General features: G+C 45.7%; 1 protein-coding gene across 1 annotated transcript; it reads left to right on the top strand.

The window, feature by feature from the left end:
• The first annotated feature begins 16 nt into the window (after positions 1-16).
• On the top strand, positions 17-15,073 carry LOC101913248 (protein farnesyltransferase/geranylgeranyltransferase type-1 subunit alpha). Its single transcript, XM_055790848.1, has 9 exons — positions 17-435; positions 1,512-1,597; positions 2,200-2,314; positions 3,154-3,258; positions 3,997-4,123; positions 4,537-4,685; positions 6,623-6,685; positions 7,192-7,363; positions 8,888-15,073. Exons 1-9 carry the CDS (start codon positions 212-214, stop codon positions 9,014-9,016), a joined length of 1,170 nt encoding a protein of 389 aa, XP_055646823.1. The 5' UTR covers positions 17-211; the 3' UTR covers positions 9,017-15,073.
• The last annotated feature ends 3,647 nt before the right edge of the window (positions 15,074-18,720 follow it).

The raw sequence follows: 18,720 nt of genomic DNA, 5'->3' as shown, positions 1-18,720 counted from the left end.
GAGCACGCCAGACCCGAGCGCCGGCTCGCCTCCCGCCGCCTCCTCCGGTACGTTCCCGGCGATTAATGAGCAGAGCCGCGAATTAATACTCTCGGCGCGGCCCCCGGGCGCTGCCGGTACCGGTTACTGGTCGGGGGGCAGCCGTCCCGCCCGCTCGGCGCGCCGCGGTCCCGGCCGCGCAGCCCCCTGCCCTCCATCCCAGGCGGGGGCGATGGAGAGCCACGCGGCCGCTCTGCCCTCCGCCGCGGCGCCCGCCTCTCTGGTTTCACCAGGCCCCGGAAGCGGCAGCGGGGCGATGGCGGCAGCGGGCCCGGCGGCAAGGCCGGCGGCGGCGGAGCTGCAGCCGGAGAAGAACGGCGGGGAGCCGGAGGGCGGCTTCGGGCAGCTGCTGGAGGAAGCGGATGCGAGGGAGGACGCCGGCTACGTGCCCTACAGGTACGGCCGCGACAGCGCAGCCCTCGACCGGCCGGGATGGGGCTGCGGCGGCGCGGAGCCTCGCTCTCGCCACGGCCGTGGCAGCCGCCCCCGCTGCTGGGGCGGCGGGAGGAGAGGGCCGGCTACTGTCCGTGCAGGGCCGGCCCCGCGGGCGGAGGAGGGGGAGGAGAGGCTGAGCGGGACGGCGGCGGGCAGGGCAGGGCCGGGCCGGGCCGGGGCGGCGGGCAGGGCTGCGGCGGCGGCGGGCAGGGCAGGGCAGGGCAGGGCAGGGCAGGATGGTGATTTGAAGAATCGGTCCCCAATATTCGAGCGAGCGAGGTGATCTTTATTCGGCAGCGCTGGGTGCATGGGGGATCGCTCCACCAAAGGCATGCACACCGAGGGAACCTTTCAGCCCCCTCTTTATACAAGTCACTCGTGTCTATTCATTAACTTTCCGGGAACACCTTAACATCTCTCACACCTGGACGATTGGCACATTCCATTCAAGGGCCTAGTATATCTTCACGTTAACAACGTGAACATATCTCGTGCCTGCGCGATGTCCTGGAGGAGTTGTCTCTACGCAGACTCTGTTCCTTAGCGGCCATGTTCGAAGCCTCCATCTTCGCTGCGTTGCATGTACAACAGGAATCTAAGACTTAGCAGTCTGTGCATCCGTCATGTGGCAGTAAGGGTCCTTGGACATCTCCCGACTTTAACTAAACATAGTTGCGTCATCCTTGAGATAAGCGGTACAGCATGCACTGTTCAGGCGGCGGTGCCGGCGGCTGGAGCGGGAAGCCTCGGCAGCCGCTCGGCGCTGCGAGCGCCGCGATCCGCTCCTACCCGAGGCACCGCGGGGCAGCTGGGGCCGTCCTCCGCCAGGCGACCTTGTGACTGAATTTTCATGTGGTCGCCTGTGTCGGTGCCTCCTTTCCTCGAGTTCACGCTGGTCTGTGCTACAGGCAATAATACAGTGGCAATAATGGGGACCGGTGGGAACAGGGGTGTGTTACTGGACGTAGATCTCTGCATGTAGCTTTGCATTTTTTGCTTCTTGGAAGCACTGAAAAGACAAAAACATGTGTTTACAGGGTCAGGAAGGAATGGGCAGATATTGAACCTATCCCTCAGAACGACGGGCCAAATCCTGTTGTTCAGATCATCTACAGTAAAAAATGTAAGTTTTAAATACATTCTGCTTTGAAAACCAAAGGCGGTTGAATTGATATCGGTCCTTGGTGGTGTGAAAGCGAAACTTCATGTTTTGGGTAATATGTTTTCTAGAGGAGCACACTGGAAAAATCAATATTCATCCTGTTACGGTGGTTGTGTGTGCTGTTTTCACCAAGCATCTCTAAAGCTGAATCTTCATCTGAGATGTGAATAGCCAAGGTTTTATTTTAAAATCATATGGCTTAAGAGGCAATACAGCAGATTGGCTGGCTCACATAATAAGGCATTTCTAGCCCACAAGTGGAAGACCGACAGACATATGAAGGTCCTGCATCTGGGGAAGTAATGTGAGTAAGCAGCAAGGCGTTTTTCTGATGGCTTTGCATATGGTTTGGATGGTGTATTTTTAAGAAATTTTGGTAGGCTTTGGGTATGCTGGTATCGTTTAGAACTTTCCACCCATAGTGCTGTCAGGCCAATCTGTAGCTGTCATTTTAACATTTATAAAGTCCACAAAATAGGAAGTAGTATCAAAGGATTATTAACCTTACACGCTAATCAGGCAGTTGTCTTATAGCCTTCAATAAGATGCTGTTATCTATTTAGTTCAAGACGTCTATGATTACTTCCGGGCGGTTCTGCAGCGGGATGAGAGAAGCGAAAGAGCTTTCAAGTTAACAGCAGATGCCATTGAGTTAAATGCTGCAAACTACACAGCATGGTAACTGATAATCTTGGGATTATTTCTGTTGTCGTTTGATTGCTGACCTCTTACGTGTTTTATAATTTTGTTAGTCTGATCAGCGTATGACTAGTTGAGTTTATGCAGAGGACTAGTGTAGACTTCCAGTGAGCTTCTGAAGAAAGTCTTTGTTCAGTATTTTCCATGTCTTATTTTGATTTAGTGGTTTTCTTTCATTTGGCTTAGAGGATATTATCAATCAAGGTCACGATTAGGCACAAAAAGAACTTTGATGTTTAACATTAGGTTGCTTACCTGATGACACAGCCTTGGCAAAATGCTGAAGATGGCCTCTGTTGACTCCAAGAAGAGGCACAAAAGCATGATAGCTGCCGTTTCCTGCGAAATAACTGCATACTTACTAAATGGTGCATTTTAGGTTAGTGTTCATTTAGATCATGAATAAACAGTGAATTTCTGATGTTCAGAGCAGGGCCCTGTAACATGTTTATGCCAACAACTACCTCTTTGTATGTCTTTATTTGACTAACTTGCATGAGGTCAGAAAGTTTACATTTCTTTAGCGCATAATTCATGGTTTCCGTGATGATAAGTACTCCTGTGGCTTGGCAGAGGTTCATTGGAAACAGGATCGCTGTGAACTTAGATAACATGCTGGTTTAACCAGCTGTATTCCAGTTCTCCCCTGTTTGATAATTGAATGGCCTTCAGCAGACCTGGATATGTGGTTTAGTTTTTTGCAGTCTTTTTAACTCATTATTTGTTAGAAAAACTGTGAACAAAGGTTATTCTGTGTTCCTCTCTGTGAATTTTAGGAGAGCCCTGTTGCAGTGTCTGAATGCTTGACTTTTGCACAGGCATTTCCGGAGAGTCCTCCTGCGGTCTTTGGGAAAGGATCTTCATGAGGAACTGAAGTACATTACAGCTATCATTGAAGATCAGCCAAAGAACTACCAAGTCTGGTAAAATCATGTTTTACTCTCAGTTCTTAACACTTTTGCGGGTAACTTTTGCTTTGTAAATTGGCTAGAGTAATTTGTGATCATTGATGCTAAAAGTTATTGAAAGTTGCTGCCTGCATCTACTGCAGTGGCGGTAGCGGAGGAGTTACATGGAGTTGCATCAGCATCACTGCCAAAGGCCTCTTTAGCAGTTTGTTCTAAAAGTGATTATGACATGCAAAAAAGGCCTTGTTTTCATTTCGATTTTTAAGCTGTCAAAATAAGCCTGACAGACCAAAAAAATGACTGATGAAAAGGCAAACAAAAAGACAAATAGAAAAAACTATTTTTTTCTTTTATTGGCTCTTGGGGTTTGCTTACCTGTTGTTTTTTGGGGGGAATAGGAAAAGCAGCAGGGTTGTTATTGCTAGAGAAATAACATAGTAGTAGAAAATTTTACTCTGCTGAAGGCTTTGGCCAGGAGTGTTAAAAGTGGGAATGTTACTTCAAGTAAACATCACTTGTCTAAAAGGAGGTGATTGGCCAATGTGTATGCGTAGTTAGAATTTGTTATAGGATAGGTATGCGTCAAATATATCTCAGGCACAAGTGAAATGTTTCGGTATGTTTGATTTGAAGTGTTTAACTAGTGTTTTGTTCCTGAGTAGTACGGTTGTTGCGTGCTGTTTGAATACAGACCACACATCATAAAAATTTTTATAGACTATTCTAAAAATAGTTTTCTCCTCTTGTCCTTAGGCATCACAGACGGATGTTGGTGGAGTGGCTGCAGGATCCATCCGAAGAGCTTGAGTTCGTAGCTGACATTCTTAAGCAAGATGCCAAAAATTACCATGCATGGCAACACAGACAGTGGGTTATTCGGGTATCGTATCCAACATTGTATTCAGAATTACTGAGACTCACTAAATAACCTGCTCAGGCTGTAGAGTTTGGTTTCTTAAATACAATCGGAATTCCATTTGGCACTTTGTTTCTTAAGGCTGAGGGGGGAAAACCAGTTGTATTTTAATGTGTGGTAGAGGTTAGCTATAAACTTGCCTTTTAAGAAGCAAGTTCAAAAAGGTCTTTTCTTGTTTGCTTGCTGTTCCGTGTGTGAATTTAATGAAGAGCTAATACCCTTGTGTGCAGCTGAATAGCGTATCATGTTCCTCGTTCACCCATCCTTAATTTATTTCTTTTAAAAAGTCTCTGTATCTAACGTTCAGAGACCTCAGGAGCAAGGAGAATATATAAAACTCTGGATTGTGACATTGTCTCTTCCTTCCCTTGCCACAGGAGTTCAAATTATGGGACAATGAACTAGAATATGTAGACCAGCTTTTGAGGGAAGATGTGAGAAACAACTCGGTTTGGAACCAACGACACTTCGTAATTTTCAGCACCATCGGCTATGATGACCCAGTAGTCCTAGACACAGAAGTCCAGTTAGTAATGCTTTTCATGCTCGCATTCAGCATTCTCCATTATATGGAAGCAAAGGAATATTTTGACAGTCCCTGTGGGCTTGTCTTTCCTGGTTTTATTGCGGTTTCTGGGCTCACTCTCGTGGATGGCAGATCAAGTGTTGGTGCATATATAGCTTGCTTCAGTACTACTGACTTGTTGAGCAGTACAGAAGCAAGCTATGCTTACCCTGGGCAAGGCGTTCTCGTGAGTCTGTGTTCCGACCCAGTTTATTGTGCAAACAAAACTTTTGGCTTTTTGTAGTCAGCTAGCTGTAGTGGAACAACCTGCAGATGTGTGGCACTGGAAACGTCGTGAGCTGTGCTGTTCAGTAGTGTCTTACGTCCTACCCTAGAAAGCTTGGAAGGAGAGGCACTCTGTGTTGTGATAAACTGCTGTTTCAGTACTACAGTAGCCACAATGATTTAAAGATAAGATGGGCGTGGCTTGTAGGAAGAGGAATTGCCTTTTGTGAGGAGTTTGATACAGCTGGAAAAAGAAAGGAGCTTTCAGGGGTTTGTGGTCAGTGCAACAACAAATGTCTCTGTGAGTTGGCCAGTTTGGAGGACAGTGAGCTTTGGAAACTGTTTCAAAGCTGCACGTTTGTAACTGAAGACAAACTGGGCTTCTAGACATTTATTTTACAGCTGATGGTGGTAAAGGAATCTTCCTGGTATGGTTTTCTTATCTCAGACCGCTGGCCAGGATTGATGGTTAGGAGAAGCTGTTTGTCTAAAGCAAAGGAGCAATGAGGAGAAGTTCCTGCAATTATTTGGAGTTACTCTTCAGAAGAAATACTGGGTCTCTGAATAGGTCCATTGGTACGTTGTTCGTAGAGGATCCCAACCCTCATCGCCTTCTGTGGTTGTCTTTGCAAACTGCTCTAAGTTGTACTTCTCTTCCAGTCTATAACTTCTCTGCAGATTAATAAATCTGAGCTATTTCTATGACTTAGGCTCGGATATTTACAGCTTTTTCTCTCCAGAGGTTGCATCTAAACATCCTCCCTTGATCTGTTTATACATGGTGCTGTGTTCAAGTTAATTAGATACCATCTAAAGAATCAGACTGTCTAAGGTTAAGACTTCAGGGATGTCATTATAGAACTGTAGCTGGGCTGCTTGTTGCTTGATAAACTCGGTCTTGGCCATAGTGACTGCAGAAAGTTAAAATGTGGGGGTTTTTTTCTTCAGTATTGCTTATAGAACTTTTTGTCAGTATTTGTTGTCTCTGAAAATCAGGTGAATGATTACGCTGGTGAAGGGCAGAAGGTAAAGTCTGTTTTGTGAAGATGAAATGTGGCTTTGCAAAAGTATGGCAGATGTCTCTTGTTGCTTTGCTTTCAGAGGAGTTGCCTAATTGTTACTTTCAAAGAGCTGCTGCAGAAGGCTGTGTGAGCTGAAAGCTCAAGCTTTGCCTTTCTGCAGTTTGCTCAAATACAGCCTCGTGAAAAAGGTTTTGCAAATAGGTACAGAACATTTTGAATAGGTACATAGTTGAGATGATCTTGCACTCATATAAACATAGCTCAACCTGGGCTTCAGTTACTCTAGCCCTTTTCAGCCCCTTGCCATTTCTGAGCATTAAGGCACAAGTTATTCCTTTAGCATACCAGGACAGTGTATCGTGTTTTTTCTTAGTGCAATTGCTCATAATTTCAAGAACTGTTTCATTATTGTATAAAATGCAGCAAATGGAAGACTTCAGAGTCTAAAACAGTTCTGTCAGTGTCTGTTGGTCTGGGACTGGCGGTGATTGTATTGCAAGGCATTTTTGATCTGTGACCCAGATGAGATGATCTGCAAAAAGTCTCTGAATCAGAGTAGAGGATGTGTTTGGGAGTGTCTGAGCACATGCCAGTAATTTCTGACTGCACTGTTAGTGGCTGCGTTCCTGACCTATTGTCTTTTTCTCACAGATACACTCTTGAGATGATCACGGCAGTGCCACATAATGAGAGCGCTTGGAACTATTTAAAAGGGTGAGGTATTCTTCTCTGTGGGGCAAAGAGAGTATCTGTAGAAAGTGTCTTACGCCTAGCTCTTAACTAGAAAGAGCTTGTTGCTGTTCATTCTAGTGTTGTGGGCTTAAGCAGGGAGGCGAAAGCTTGCTCAAAGGCTTAATACATCAACCTAATTTCTCTGTAACTGTCCGCTAAGTTTCTGGCCCTGTAGTTCTTGTGGGAGATTGCAAGTGCTTCGCATGCTTTTAAAAACTTGGCCTGTGATGTTACTGGGTTCAAGAGCCTAGAGTAGGAAGCAGTGAGCATGCTTTCAGTCTTAGTTTCTGCTCAGTTGAGCATGCCTGTATTTAGCCTACTGCCACATTAAGCTGTATTACTGCTGCATGCTGCTTACTTTCTGCCTTACTTGAGTTTGCACCCTTGTTTCAAAACTGATCTCTAAATAAAGGAGTCATAACCAAAATTGAATTCTTCACACCGTATTTCCCGGCATTACGTTTCAAGCCTATTAACCTCTGTTCTAGGATTCTACAGGATCGTGGTCTTTCTGAGTATCCAAATCTGTTAGAGCAGCTGTTGAATTTGCAGCCTAGCCACAGTTCACCCTATCTGATTGCCTTTCTTGTGGACATATATGAAGATATGCTTGAGAACCAGTGTGATAACAAGGAAGAAACACTAAACAAGGCATTGGAGGTACGTTTTGAGAGGTTGGGTTTGCTTCTCAGGAATGCTATCTGTTGCTCTCTTGGTTTATATCCTGACAAAATGAGATTGATTTTCATAACTAGAGCAGGTTATTTGTCAATCTCAGGAGCTCTGTGGGGAGTTGAACTTGAAAGCCAGATAATCCCAAGAGTCTCATGAACTTTTCTGTAAATAGTAATTTGCCAGTTACAAAATCACTGTAAGTTTTCTTCACCTGGTGGCGAAGGAAGGTTCCTAACACTGCCTGCGGAAGAAAGGAGATACTTGAACAATCAAGGAGGTTCTGATGCTAACTTTGTAGTCCAAAATCACTTACCTGCAGGCTAGTGAATCTTGCCTCAAGTATCTGTATCTAAACTCCCTTTGCACTTCTTAGGTCTTTCCAAGAAAGCTGGCAGAATTAGCTTAAAGGCTAGTAGGCACTGGGGACATTGTGAGGAATGTCAGGCACCATTTCCTACAGAGAATAAATGACTCGTAGCAATGTTGTGTATTCCCTGACCTGCACATTTGGGGAGATCCGTGTGGTTTGCAGTGTAGTTTTTACATTACTTTTTTACTTTTTTACTTTTACTTTTCATTCACTGTGGAACAGACTGGAACACAGTGTAAGTAGAGCTGCCGTTCTCACATGGAGTCTGTATTCCAAAGTTTGTCAACACTTTTCCTTTGTTGTGTTCTACAACCAGAGTATAAATAAGTGCAGTTGTACCTCACAGCTTGGTGTCCCTTTATACTGTCTCTCTGAGTTTGACTTCTTCATCTATTTAGGCATGGAATCTCCTGTTTCGCAACTCTCATTCACTGACCAGGGCAATGCCCTCTGCATTATCAAAGGGAATTGACTAGAAGACTTGCACAGTGTTCATAGCATATACCTTTTACACAGCACATCCTGTGAGTGGGGTTGACTTCTGTGCCTCGCTGCTTACCCAAGTCGAAATAAAACAAATCAGAATGTGTAGAAATAGCGTGCGGCACCAGCTTTAACATGTCGTGAGAGAAGGTTACTGACTTGCATGGAGAATCCTTTTGGGACAGTATGCTGAGGGAAAAACCATAAACAAAATACCTCCTGTCAGTCCACTGGCAGTACTGGAGATTTAAGAGCAGGATGTTCCCCCGCTGTTTTGAATGAAGTGGTTTACAGCTACTGGACCACTGAAAGACAGTCAGGTTTGTCAGGAAGTCCCAAGTACGCTGTAGTGTACTGCAGGCTGAATAGCCTGGGATAGATGACGAGTGGTGGGCACAGAAAGGAGTCATGGGGAAGCAGTTGCAACTGAAGTAGGACTGGGGAGGTTTGTGCAGTGTCAGACTGGTTGACTATCAATTGGAATTGATACCGGTTTGAGGTCACTGGACAGTTGCAACTGGTGAATAAAACAAGTGTTGCTAAGAAAGGTGTTTTAATACTAGCTTAATCCTATATTGCCTGTGTTTTTATAAAGATAATTAAGAATTCCATCAGCTTTTGGTGTAACACTCCAATGTCTCAATTGTCTTTCGTAGTTGTGTGAAATTCTAGCTAAAGAAAAAGACACCATCCGGAAGGAATACTGGAGATATATTGGAAGGTCCCTTAAGGACAAGCACGGCTCAGGCACTGAACAGAGCATGCTGACAGACAAACAGCAGTAACTGAACTTGGAAGAAAACTGCTCACCACCTGCTGACTGATGCCTGGCCAGCCCCCAAGGAATGATCAGCAGGTGCCGGCCAACCCCCAGTCCCCAGTTTGTATACTGAGCGTGACATCCCATGGTATGGAATACCTCTTTGGCTAGCTCAGGTCAGCTGTCCTAGCTGTGCCCCCTCCCAGTTTCTTGTGTCCCTCCAGCCCTCTGGCTGGCAAGGCCTGAGAAACTGTGAAGTCCTGGAATTAACATAAACATTACCCAGCAACAATTAAAAACCATCAGTGTTCTGTCGACATTGTTCTCGCATCGTAGCCAAAACACAACACTTTACTACTTACTAAGAAGAAAATTAACCTTATCCCAGCCAAAACCAGGACAGTATCCACCCCTTATTCCATACGATTTATGTCATGCAGCATTTTCCAATACGTAACCACATCTCCTGTCTTTTAATATAAATACACGGATATCATTCCCTTAGTCTGTGGACCATCCTTCTGAAGTCCGCTGCGTTCATTTAGTCCGTGACATTGGGCTTCATCTGTTACAACAGTCTGTCCAGGTGGGAAAGATGGTGTGAGTTGTTGGATTGTTGTGTCTTGGAGGCAGTTCTAATTCTATTAGAGCTGCCCTGATCTGGTTTCACCAAAGTCATTCTTCATTGGTGTGACAGTTGAAAAGGACTCGGGTTCAAATCCAAAGTGGTAGAGATGGCACCACAAGGCACTCAGTGTACTAATAGGCATATAGAAATGACAATATACAATACTGTGTAACAATTAACATCACACAACTTAATTAATTGGCTGTTTTCACCCAAAATCAAATCCCCTTGAGGCACACATCAAACTTCCCCATCCTTCCGTATTACCTAGTAAGTGCTCCCGGGTCCATTAGCAAAAGCGGTCCCACAAGTGTGTTTGCCTTTGCCTGAGGCAGGAATGACCCAGACTGTGTTCCCAGACATAATGTTAAGGTGGACTGCTGGAACTGTGTCCCTTTCTACAGCATGTAGAAGCTTTGGTTGGGCGGGTCCAGCTTGTCTGATAGGTCCTGTGGCGTTGACTAACCAGGTGGCCTTTGCTGAGTGTGTATGCCAGTGTTTGAAAGTTCCACCACCCTTTGCTTTCAGTGTAGTCTTTTAACAGTCCGTTACATCACTCAGTTTTCCCAGAGGCTGGTGCATGGTAGGGAATGTGATACACACGCTCGATGCCATGCTCTTTGGCCCAGGTGTTTACGAGACTGTTTCAGAACAGTCTCTGTTGTCTGATTCTGTTCTGTTCTGCTCTTTCTGGGGTGCCGTGTCATCACAAGACCTGCCTTTCAAGGCCCAGGATGGCGCCTTTTCAACCTGTGGCATGGGGCACAGGGTATGTTTCCAGCCATCTGGTGGTTGCTTCCACCATTGTAAACACAGGGCGTTTGTCTGGGTGAGTCTGGGGGAGTGCAATATAGTCAGTCTGCCAGGCCTCCCCGTACTGTTATTTCAGCCATCATCCTCCATACCACAGAGGCTTTTAACTGCTTGGCTTGCTTAATTGCAGCACATGTGTCACATTTGTGGATTACCTGTGCAGTAGCGTCCGTGGTTAAGTCCACCCCTCGATCCTGGGCCCACCTATATTTTGCATCTCTTCTTTGATGGCCTGAGGTGTCATGGGTCCACCGAGCTATAAGTAACTCACCCTTACGTTGCCAATCCATATCCACCTGAGCCACTTCAGTCTCAGCTTCTTGATCTACCTGCTGGTTGTTTCGGTGTTCTTCAGTGGCCTAGCTCTTGGGTACGCGAGCATTTACGTGACGTACATTTACAACCAGGTTCTACCCCCCTCCCCGAGCAGCAATATCTTGCTGCAGTGTGGCAGCCCAGATGGGTTCACCTCTCTGTTGCCAATTACTTCGCTTCCATTGCTGCAGCTGCCCCCACAGGGCATTTGCCACCATCCATGAGTCAGGATAGAGTTAAAGCATCAGCCACCTTCCTCATTCAGCAACCTCTAAAGCCAGCTGGGTAGCTTTCACCTCTGCAAACTGACTTGATTCCCTTCAGCAGATTCTGCATCATGTCACAGGGGTCTCCATACAGCCGCCTTCCACCTCTGTTGCTTTCCTACCAATACCACAGGACCCATCGGTAAATAAGGCATACTTCTTTACGGTCAGGCAGTTCATGGTACGATGGGGCTTCTTCAGCACGTGTCACCTTTTCTTCTGGTGACATCCTGAAGTCTTTGCCTTTTGGCCAGTCCATAAGAATTTCCAAGATTCCTGGATGATTGGGATTGCCTATCTGAGCTCGTTGTGTAATCAGCGTGACCCACTTACTCCACCTAGCAGCAGTTGCATGATGTGTAGAGGAGGCCCTCCCTTGAAACCTCCATCCCAGCACTGGTAACCGGGGCGCCAGAAGGAGCTGTGCTTCACTACTGATCATTTCCAAGGCAACTCGAACCCCTTCATAAGCTGCCAGTATCTCTTTTTCAGTTGGAGTCTGGTGGGCATCAGATCCTCTCTATCACCGATGCCAAAAGCCCAAGGACTGACCTTGAGTGTCCCCTGGTGCTTTCTGCTAGGTGCTCCAGGCAGGGCCATTCTCCCCGGCTGTGGTGTAGAGCACATTCTTTACGTCTTGCGCAGTCCAAACTGGCACAAGGCCTTGCTCGAACTATCTCTCGTTTAATTTATTCAGAGGCTTGTTGCTCAGGGCCCCATTTAAAATAGTTTTCCTTTCACATCACGCGATAAAGAGGGTTTACAATCGTACTGTAACTTGGTATGTTCATTCTCCAAAAGCCCAAAACGCCTAAGAAAGCGTGAGTTTCTTTCTTACTAGTTGGTGGAGACATCCCTGCTGTTTTGTTGATCGCATCTGTTGGGATCTCACAACATACATCCTGCCATTTCGTCTCTAAAAACTGGATCTCCTGTGCAGGTCCTTTGACTTTACTTTGTTTTATGGCAAAACCGGCTTTCAGATGGATTTGGGTGATTTTCTCCCCTTTCTCGAAAAGTTCTTCTGCTGTATTGCCCCATACGATGATGTCATCAATGTCTTGCAGGTGTTTTGGACCTTCACCCCGTTCCAGTGCAGCGTGGATCAGTCCATGGCAGATGGTAGGGATGTGTTTCCAGTTTCCACCCCTGGGGCAGTCGATTCCAGATGCATTGGACACCTTTCAAGTGAAGGCAAACTGTGGCCTGCACTCTGCAGCCAAAGGGATTGAGAAAAGTGCATTTGCAGTATCAGTGGCGGCGTACAACTTGGCTGCCTTTGATTCCAGTTCATGTTGAAGTTCTAGCATGTCTGGCACGGCAGCACTCAGTGGCGGCACTAACTTCATTCAGGCCACGATAGTCCATTGTTAGTCTCCATTCTCCATTAGGTTGTCACAGTGGCCGTATGGGGGGCTATTAAAGGGTGAATGGGTTCTGCTGAGATCGCTCCTTAGTTCTCTGGTTGGCGAACCAGCTCCTGGGTGGGAATCGGTGAGTCTCGGTTGGTGCGGTATTGCCCCCGGTGCACCGTGGTAGAGGCGATCAGCGCCTGCTGTTCCTCAGCTTTCGGTAATCCCCACCACAGAAGGTTCTTCTGAAAGACCAGGCAAGGTAGAAAGCTGCTCGATTTCCTCTGTTTCCAGAGCAGCTATACCACAAGCCCACTGATACCCTTTCGGATCCTTGAAACACCCTCTCCTAAGAGAGTCTATGCCAAGGATACGAGGAGCTTCTGGGCCAGTCCCGATGGGATATTTTTGTCACTCCTTCCCAGTTCAGCCTCCAATACAGTTAGCTGTTGAGATCCCCCTGTCACTCCAGAAATACTGGTTGGCTCGGCCCCTTCATAGCTTGATGGCGTTAAAGTACACCGTGCAGCTGTATCTACTAAAGCTTTATGTTCCTGTGGGTCTGATGTGCCTGGCCGGCAGATCCACATGGTCTGGTAAACGCAGCTATCCGTGTCCTCCGCCTGGCTGCAGGCAGGGTCGCTGTAATCCTGCTTGTAGGATTCTCCACCAGGGTGGCAAGTGGTGCGAAGCGGATGTAGCGTGGAGTAGTTCTGGTCACTTATGTCTTGGCAGAATGGATTAGAATTCCTTTTCACAGGATTGTGGGTAAAGCCAGCTGTATCAGTCTGTCTGGAAAGCTGCCCTCTGGAGACTGGAGCAGCAGCCTTCTTGGAAGACTCTTTATTTATGATTATTTTTCCTTGTAATTAATGCGCCTGTGCCTCCAGGACTGAGGTGGCTTTTCCATCCCACCTCCTCATGTTCACTCCATGGTCCCACAGGTAAAACCACAGGGTACCCTGTGGTATCTCCTGTGTTCTCCCTCCCAAACAGAAGGGCATCTGTGGTTGATGGCTGAGATGCAGGTCCATACAGGTGAGGAACAGGATATCCTCATCAAGTTGCTGGACCGGTCTCTCCACAGCTGAGGTGATGGAGGTAGAGCCGCTATCTTCATAACTTCATCCACCGTTGGTGCATCGTCTTTTCAACTCATTGTTGCCAGTGAGTTGGCACATGATGATGGTCTGCTCTGTACCAGTTTCTGTCACATGGGCTGCGTGCATAAGGACTTTGCCAGGATCCATGGGTGACCATGGATCATCCTGGTTATAAGAAGTCATGTCTTTCACAGCTAATTCCCTTGAGTGTCCGGTTCTCTGTTGCGGTCCACTTGCCTGCGTGACGTGTGGTACCCTCCTTGTAGGGGTACCTTAACATTTGACAGGAGTCCCTTCCAGAGGCTGAGGGCTTGCATTCCTTTTGCATGCCCTGTCAACGTCTCCTTCTTTAGAAAGTGATCCCAGCTGCTTGGCTTCCCTACCCTCCAATTCTATAGTATTACCCCTGTTATTCTAGCATCGAAGTAACCAGGCGATAAGGTGTTCACCTGATTGACAGGCATAATCTTTCTGCATTATCCCACTGTTCATTCAGAAACAGAAATCGGGAGGTTAACTGTTGTTCTGTTCGCTGCGTTCATCCTGATCCTGTGATGGCCCTGCTTCATCCTCCCCCTTTACAAAATGAGCTGCTTTCCGTTTCCATTTCTTCTTCATATATAGAATCTATACTTCTCCTTCAGTATAGGCGCCACTGATACTGACACTGCCGCGGGAGCCAGAGCAACCACGCGGGAGCTGGAGTAGCCATGAGGTTAGTAGTTAGAATTAGTTGCTTAAATCTCCACCAGGTCCAGGAGGTGCAAACCCCGTTCAGTGTTCCTAGCCAGCAGGGTCACGACCCGCGCTGTGGTGCATCCGACGGACCAAAGATACTCAGAATTGCCAGAAACCCTAAATTTTTCAGTAATTGGCCCCGGGGGGAAGGAGGAGGCTGGGATCCCGCCCATAGGCCGGCTCCCAGGAAAAGGGAAGCCAGAGGTGCAGTTGCTGGCATTTGCCGCCAGGGGCCGCCCGACCCACAGGGGCGACACCACCGCCGAGTGCGCAGGGCACGGTGTTACGGCCCACGAGTCCATCGCATGTAAACCAACGCTGCATAGTACTACACTGGGATGACTTTAGCCCAAGTCTCAAGGAGGACAAACAGCACAACACGTACTGCACGTAAATGAAAGCAGCACTAAGTAGGGCCATCAACTAGTTTAAAATCCGGTGTAGTATTCCCCTAGTAAAGAGGTATTGCAATGAAAGAGTGCAGTGGTAATAGTCTCGGGTCACTGCTGCTGCTGCTGGTAGCCAGGTGCAGTCAAGACATGCATTAAGGCTTAATTACAGAAATGCACCAGTAAAGGGTTCATTTCCTGAAATAAATACATAAAGCTATACCTGCAATTTATAAGGCACAAAACCAATTTCTCATGCCTCGGTTTACCCACTTGTGGTTCCTAACACGGTCACATCAGATGCAGCAGTAATGACTGCAGGTAACTTAGCTACTAAAGTAACCTACTTCTGGTTAGTGCAGGCAGGTGCCGCAGTTGTTGCTTTATGTGGGAGCAGCTACACAACACTGACAGCACATACTATTATTGTATGCAACTATCACCAAGTGTAATTTTGTAATAAAACCAACTTAAAGCATTTGAAATTTTTTAGTGTGTTTCTTTGGGTCTTTAATGTGCATAGTCTGTTCTTCCCAGATGCTAATTGAGATAAAATACCCCTTTTTAGGGACAATAGATTCTGTCGCATTGAGGTGTCTTGCACTGGAATATTCTCATCCCAGAAACTTTCCGTGCACTTGATGAATTTAGGAGCCTTGAATTCCTATCTGCACAGTTAGGAAAAATGCTTTGAGGACCCTAGAAGAACCGCTTATTTTTTTCTTGGAGTTCTGTTCCGACAGCTGAAAATCTGAATTATTTTTTTTTTCTTCACCCTTTGTAACCAGACCAAACTGAAGTCATAGGACAGAACAGATTATAACTAACTGGTAATGTTACGTATCTTCATTGAACTGGAAGGGAAGGAATGGGTTTATTGGGGACCTTTTTGCGTTAAATGTCTTAACCCTGTGGCTCCTGTAGGGTTTTTGTATCTTTTTCCATGCATATATTCAGCCAAAAAGTATTTTTGCTCCCCTTTGTGAAAGAGAGAAGACATCTTCAGTACAGAACTGCAAAGGGTGCGTGTGCCTGTACAAGAAAACTGCTGCATCTGCCCTGATTTCAGTCGATGGCTATTGTAAACTGGGTTCTTAGCACAGAGTGCTTGTGTGATAGGAAATATTTTCTTGGAGATAATCATAAAGGGAATAAATACTAGTATTTATGTCATAATATGAACAGTCTGTCTGATACTAAACATTAAAATCTGCTGCTGTAATTAAACTGTAGTGGAGATTATTTTAGACACTTGAAATACATTAATGCAATGCATTCTTTAAATCTAGAACAACTCATGGGGAATGGAATTAATAAATGAAAGCTGCGTAATTTTTCCATGTTTTTTCCACTTCCCCAGCAGTAGAGAAAACACGTGACCACGACCACTTAAAATGGACATGAAGTTCAGACTCTTGGAGATTTGTTACCTGCTTTTTTTTTAAACCACATTTGACGCTCCAGCATAGAACAAAAAGTATACATTTCTACCCCCACGAATTGTTCCTGTTTGAAACTACACTAAATACGGGGTACTGGATGTTCAAGGTCTTCAGGACAAAGTAATATATTTGCCGCAGCCAGTCAAGAAAGCTCAGAGAGAGAAAACAGACAAATGCAATCCTTAAAATAAATGTCACCAATGAAGAGGGAAGAGAGTTGCGCCTCTGCATATAGTGTTATTGAGTTCCTGTATCTTTCGTAAACAAAATTGAGACGGTACGTGGAATAAGGCTGAGTATTCTTTATAGACACTGGCATGAATTTCAGTGAAAATAACTCATCCCAAGGTGAGATGATGAACAGTGTCCACTGGGACAGCGTATTTTGGGATGTGATCTTAGTCACTTGTGGTCTGAGGAAATACCAAGATTTACCCCTGTTGTGGTTCTGTGTCAAGAACGGTGGGCTTTTCTGACAAGACTCAGACTATTTTCTCATGATGTGGCCAACTTGCAGCCTTCTCATTCTTGAAAATGTCTAGATGTAGAGAGTCATCTACTGACAAGGTTAATAGCGCTTTATACTGGTTATACAAGCACAGTGATACTTGCAAAGGTATTGGCACTTCTGAGTTTACCAGTGAAGTAATAACCAGATATGTACTCTAGCAGAAAAATATCTTCTGTAAAACAGATGTCTGACCAAACAAATCATGCAAATCCTAAGAAAACATGCTGGAGACTAAAGTTCGTGGGGGGGGGGGGGGGGGGGGGGGGGGGCGGGGGTTGTGGGGAGGGAAACAAGATGGTCATTATGTTTTAACAGAAATTTTCAGGTTTTCTTTCAAATGTTTATGCTTGCTGTCATCTGGATAGCAAAGAAGCTTTAAGCTCTACAGTTCTCTTCAAAAGGCACCTCAGTTCTGTGATAGTCAGCCACACTCAGCAATACGGTGCTGTCAGAGCTGGGAAGACAGGCTGCCCAGCTAGTTTGCAACTGCGGCTACCAAGATTTTCATTTCAAAATGTGTCTGAGACAGAATCTTTCTCATGGAGGTGGGAGCCTGACAAAATGTATGAGCTACAGAGAGAAGAATCTTACAGTAAGTGTTAGATGACTTTAAGCTGTAAACACTACCTACCTATTATCAGTGGAAACACCTGACAATTTGTCATAAGGGCTCATCTCTACAAGGAAACTTACTGTTGTTACTGATTGTGTGTTAGCAATGTGACTCGTGTACAATTTTATTACTGAAGAGCTGTGCCTAAAGGGGAAAATGTGCTGGCACAACTGTCCCTTGTAAATCAGTATAATTGAAACATTCAGTGGAGTACGGAGCATGGGAAATAATTTCCTATGACTGCTTTCGTCAGAGGCTGATGTACTTGCCTTGGTATAGCTGTGTCTGTGTCTGCCTAAGCTGTTACTGACTTCTATCTTACTGTCTCCGCAACTCAGCTGACAAACAGCATGCAAGTCCTTCCTAATCTACGCAGTGCAAAACCACCTCGGCGAGCACAGAATGCTTCTGTCTGTTGCTGTCTGTGCTGAGGCAGATTAGGAGCATGCTGCTTAGCTGGACCTTCTGTGGGAGCAGTATCCTCCAGCAGGGAAGCAGCAAGGTTTTTAATCACTCACACCACACAAAACATTTCTGTTCGAGTGCTAGCAGGCAATTCAAGCAGTCCAGTGGTGACAAGGAGCTTAAGGAGATACGGGCCCCTACAAGAGCACAAAATGCCTTAAAGCCAGCAAAGGGGTAAGGGAACAACATTAAGTGATGGTGTGGAGTCGTCCCTCGTGGGGTCAAACAAAGGCTTTGCAAGTGCTGGTGGACTTGCCTATATGCAAGTTCAAAATAGGCAGGGGAGACACTGCAGCTGTGGTTTTCTTGCCCTGTGCACGTGAATAGGGAGAGAATTTCTTTATGAACACCTTGAGACACGTCTCAGATGTTACCCCAGATATGGCATGGTGGATGCAATAATATGAACAATGCTCCTGAGTCTAGCTCATGCCCTTTTCTGAACACCAGTGCCTTATGCGTGTTCCTGACATTGTGGGATAAGGTGTGTGCTTTGCACTTTCTATTCCAAGTCTGGGTTTAGTCAGTGATTACCCCTGTGTCTTTTGGGTTGGCAGCATGTTTCCCTAGTGTATCTTCTGCTTAAGGCAGATTGAGTTGGAAAACTTGGGTAAGATGATGTTTGGCTGAGTTCTGGCAAGCCTGTTAATTTGGCAGTACAGCATTTTACTTCTGGTTCATAGAAGTCAAATATCTTTCAGTATTTAGTTTTTCCTTTAAATAACCATCTCTATTAAATATCTCCAAGTGAAAACACTTTCTCTCCCTTTAAGGCTGTAAGGTCAAGCTTTTGGCACAATATATTCTAACAGCAAAGGATAAAAAAATTACACTTGAATGTAAAAACTACATTATTTTTGTCCCATAACAGGTCCTTTCCAGAATCCTTGGCAGTCTGACTGTTCTGTGCAATTCTGGACATGAATAACACTGCCATTTTAAAGTACTCTGTGTATGTTTACATGAGTACACTCGGTATGGGTGCCTACTCAACACAGGTGCAAAGTGCATGAAGTCTGATGCAGAGACTAGAAATCTCTGAAGTAGGCAATAATGTGTTTTTCTCCACAATATGTTACCTAATGCTTAAGTGC

The sequence above is a fragment of the Falco peregrinus genome, chromosome Z (assembly GCF_023634155.1).
Source record: "Falco peregrinus isolate bFalPer1 chromosome Z, bFalPer1.pri, whole genome shotgun sequence".
In the NCBI taxonomy this organism is placed as follows: Eukaryota; Metazoa; Chordata; class Aves; order Falconiformes; family Falconidae; genus Falco; species Falco peregrinus.
This window is presented reverse-complemented; position numbering and strand designations above follow the sequence as displayed.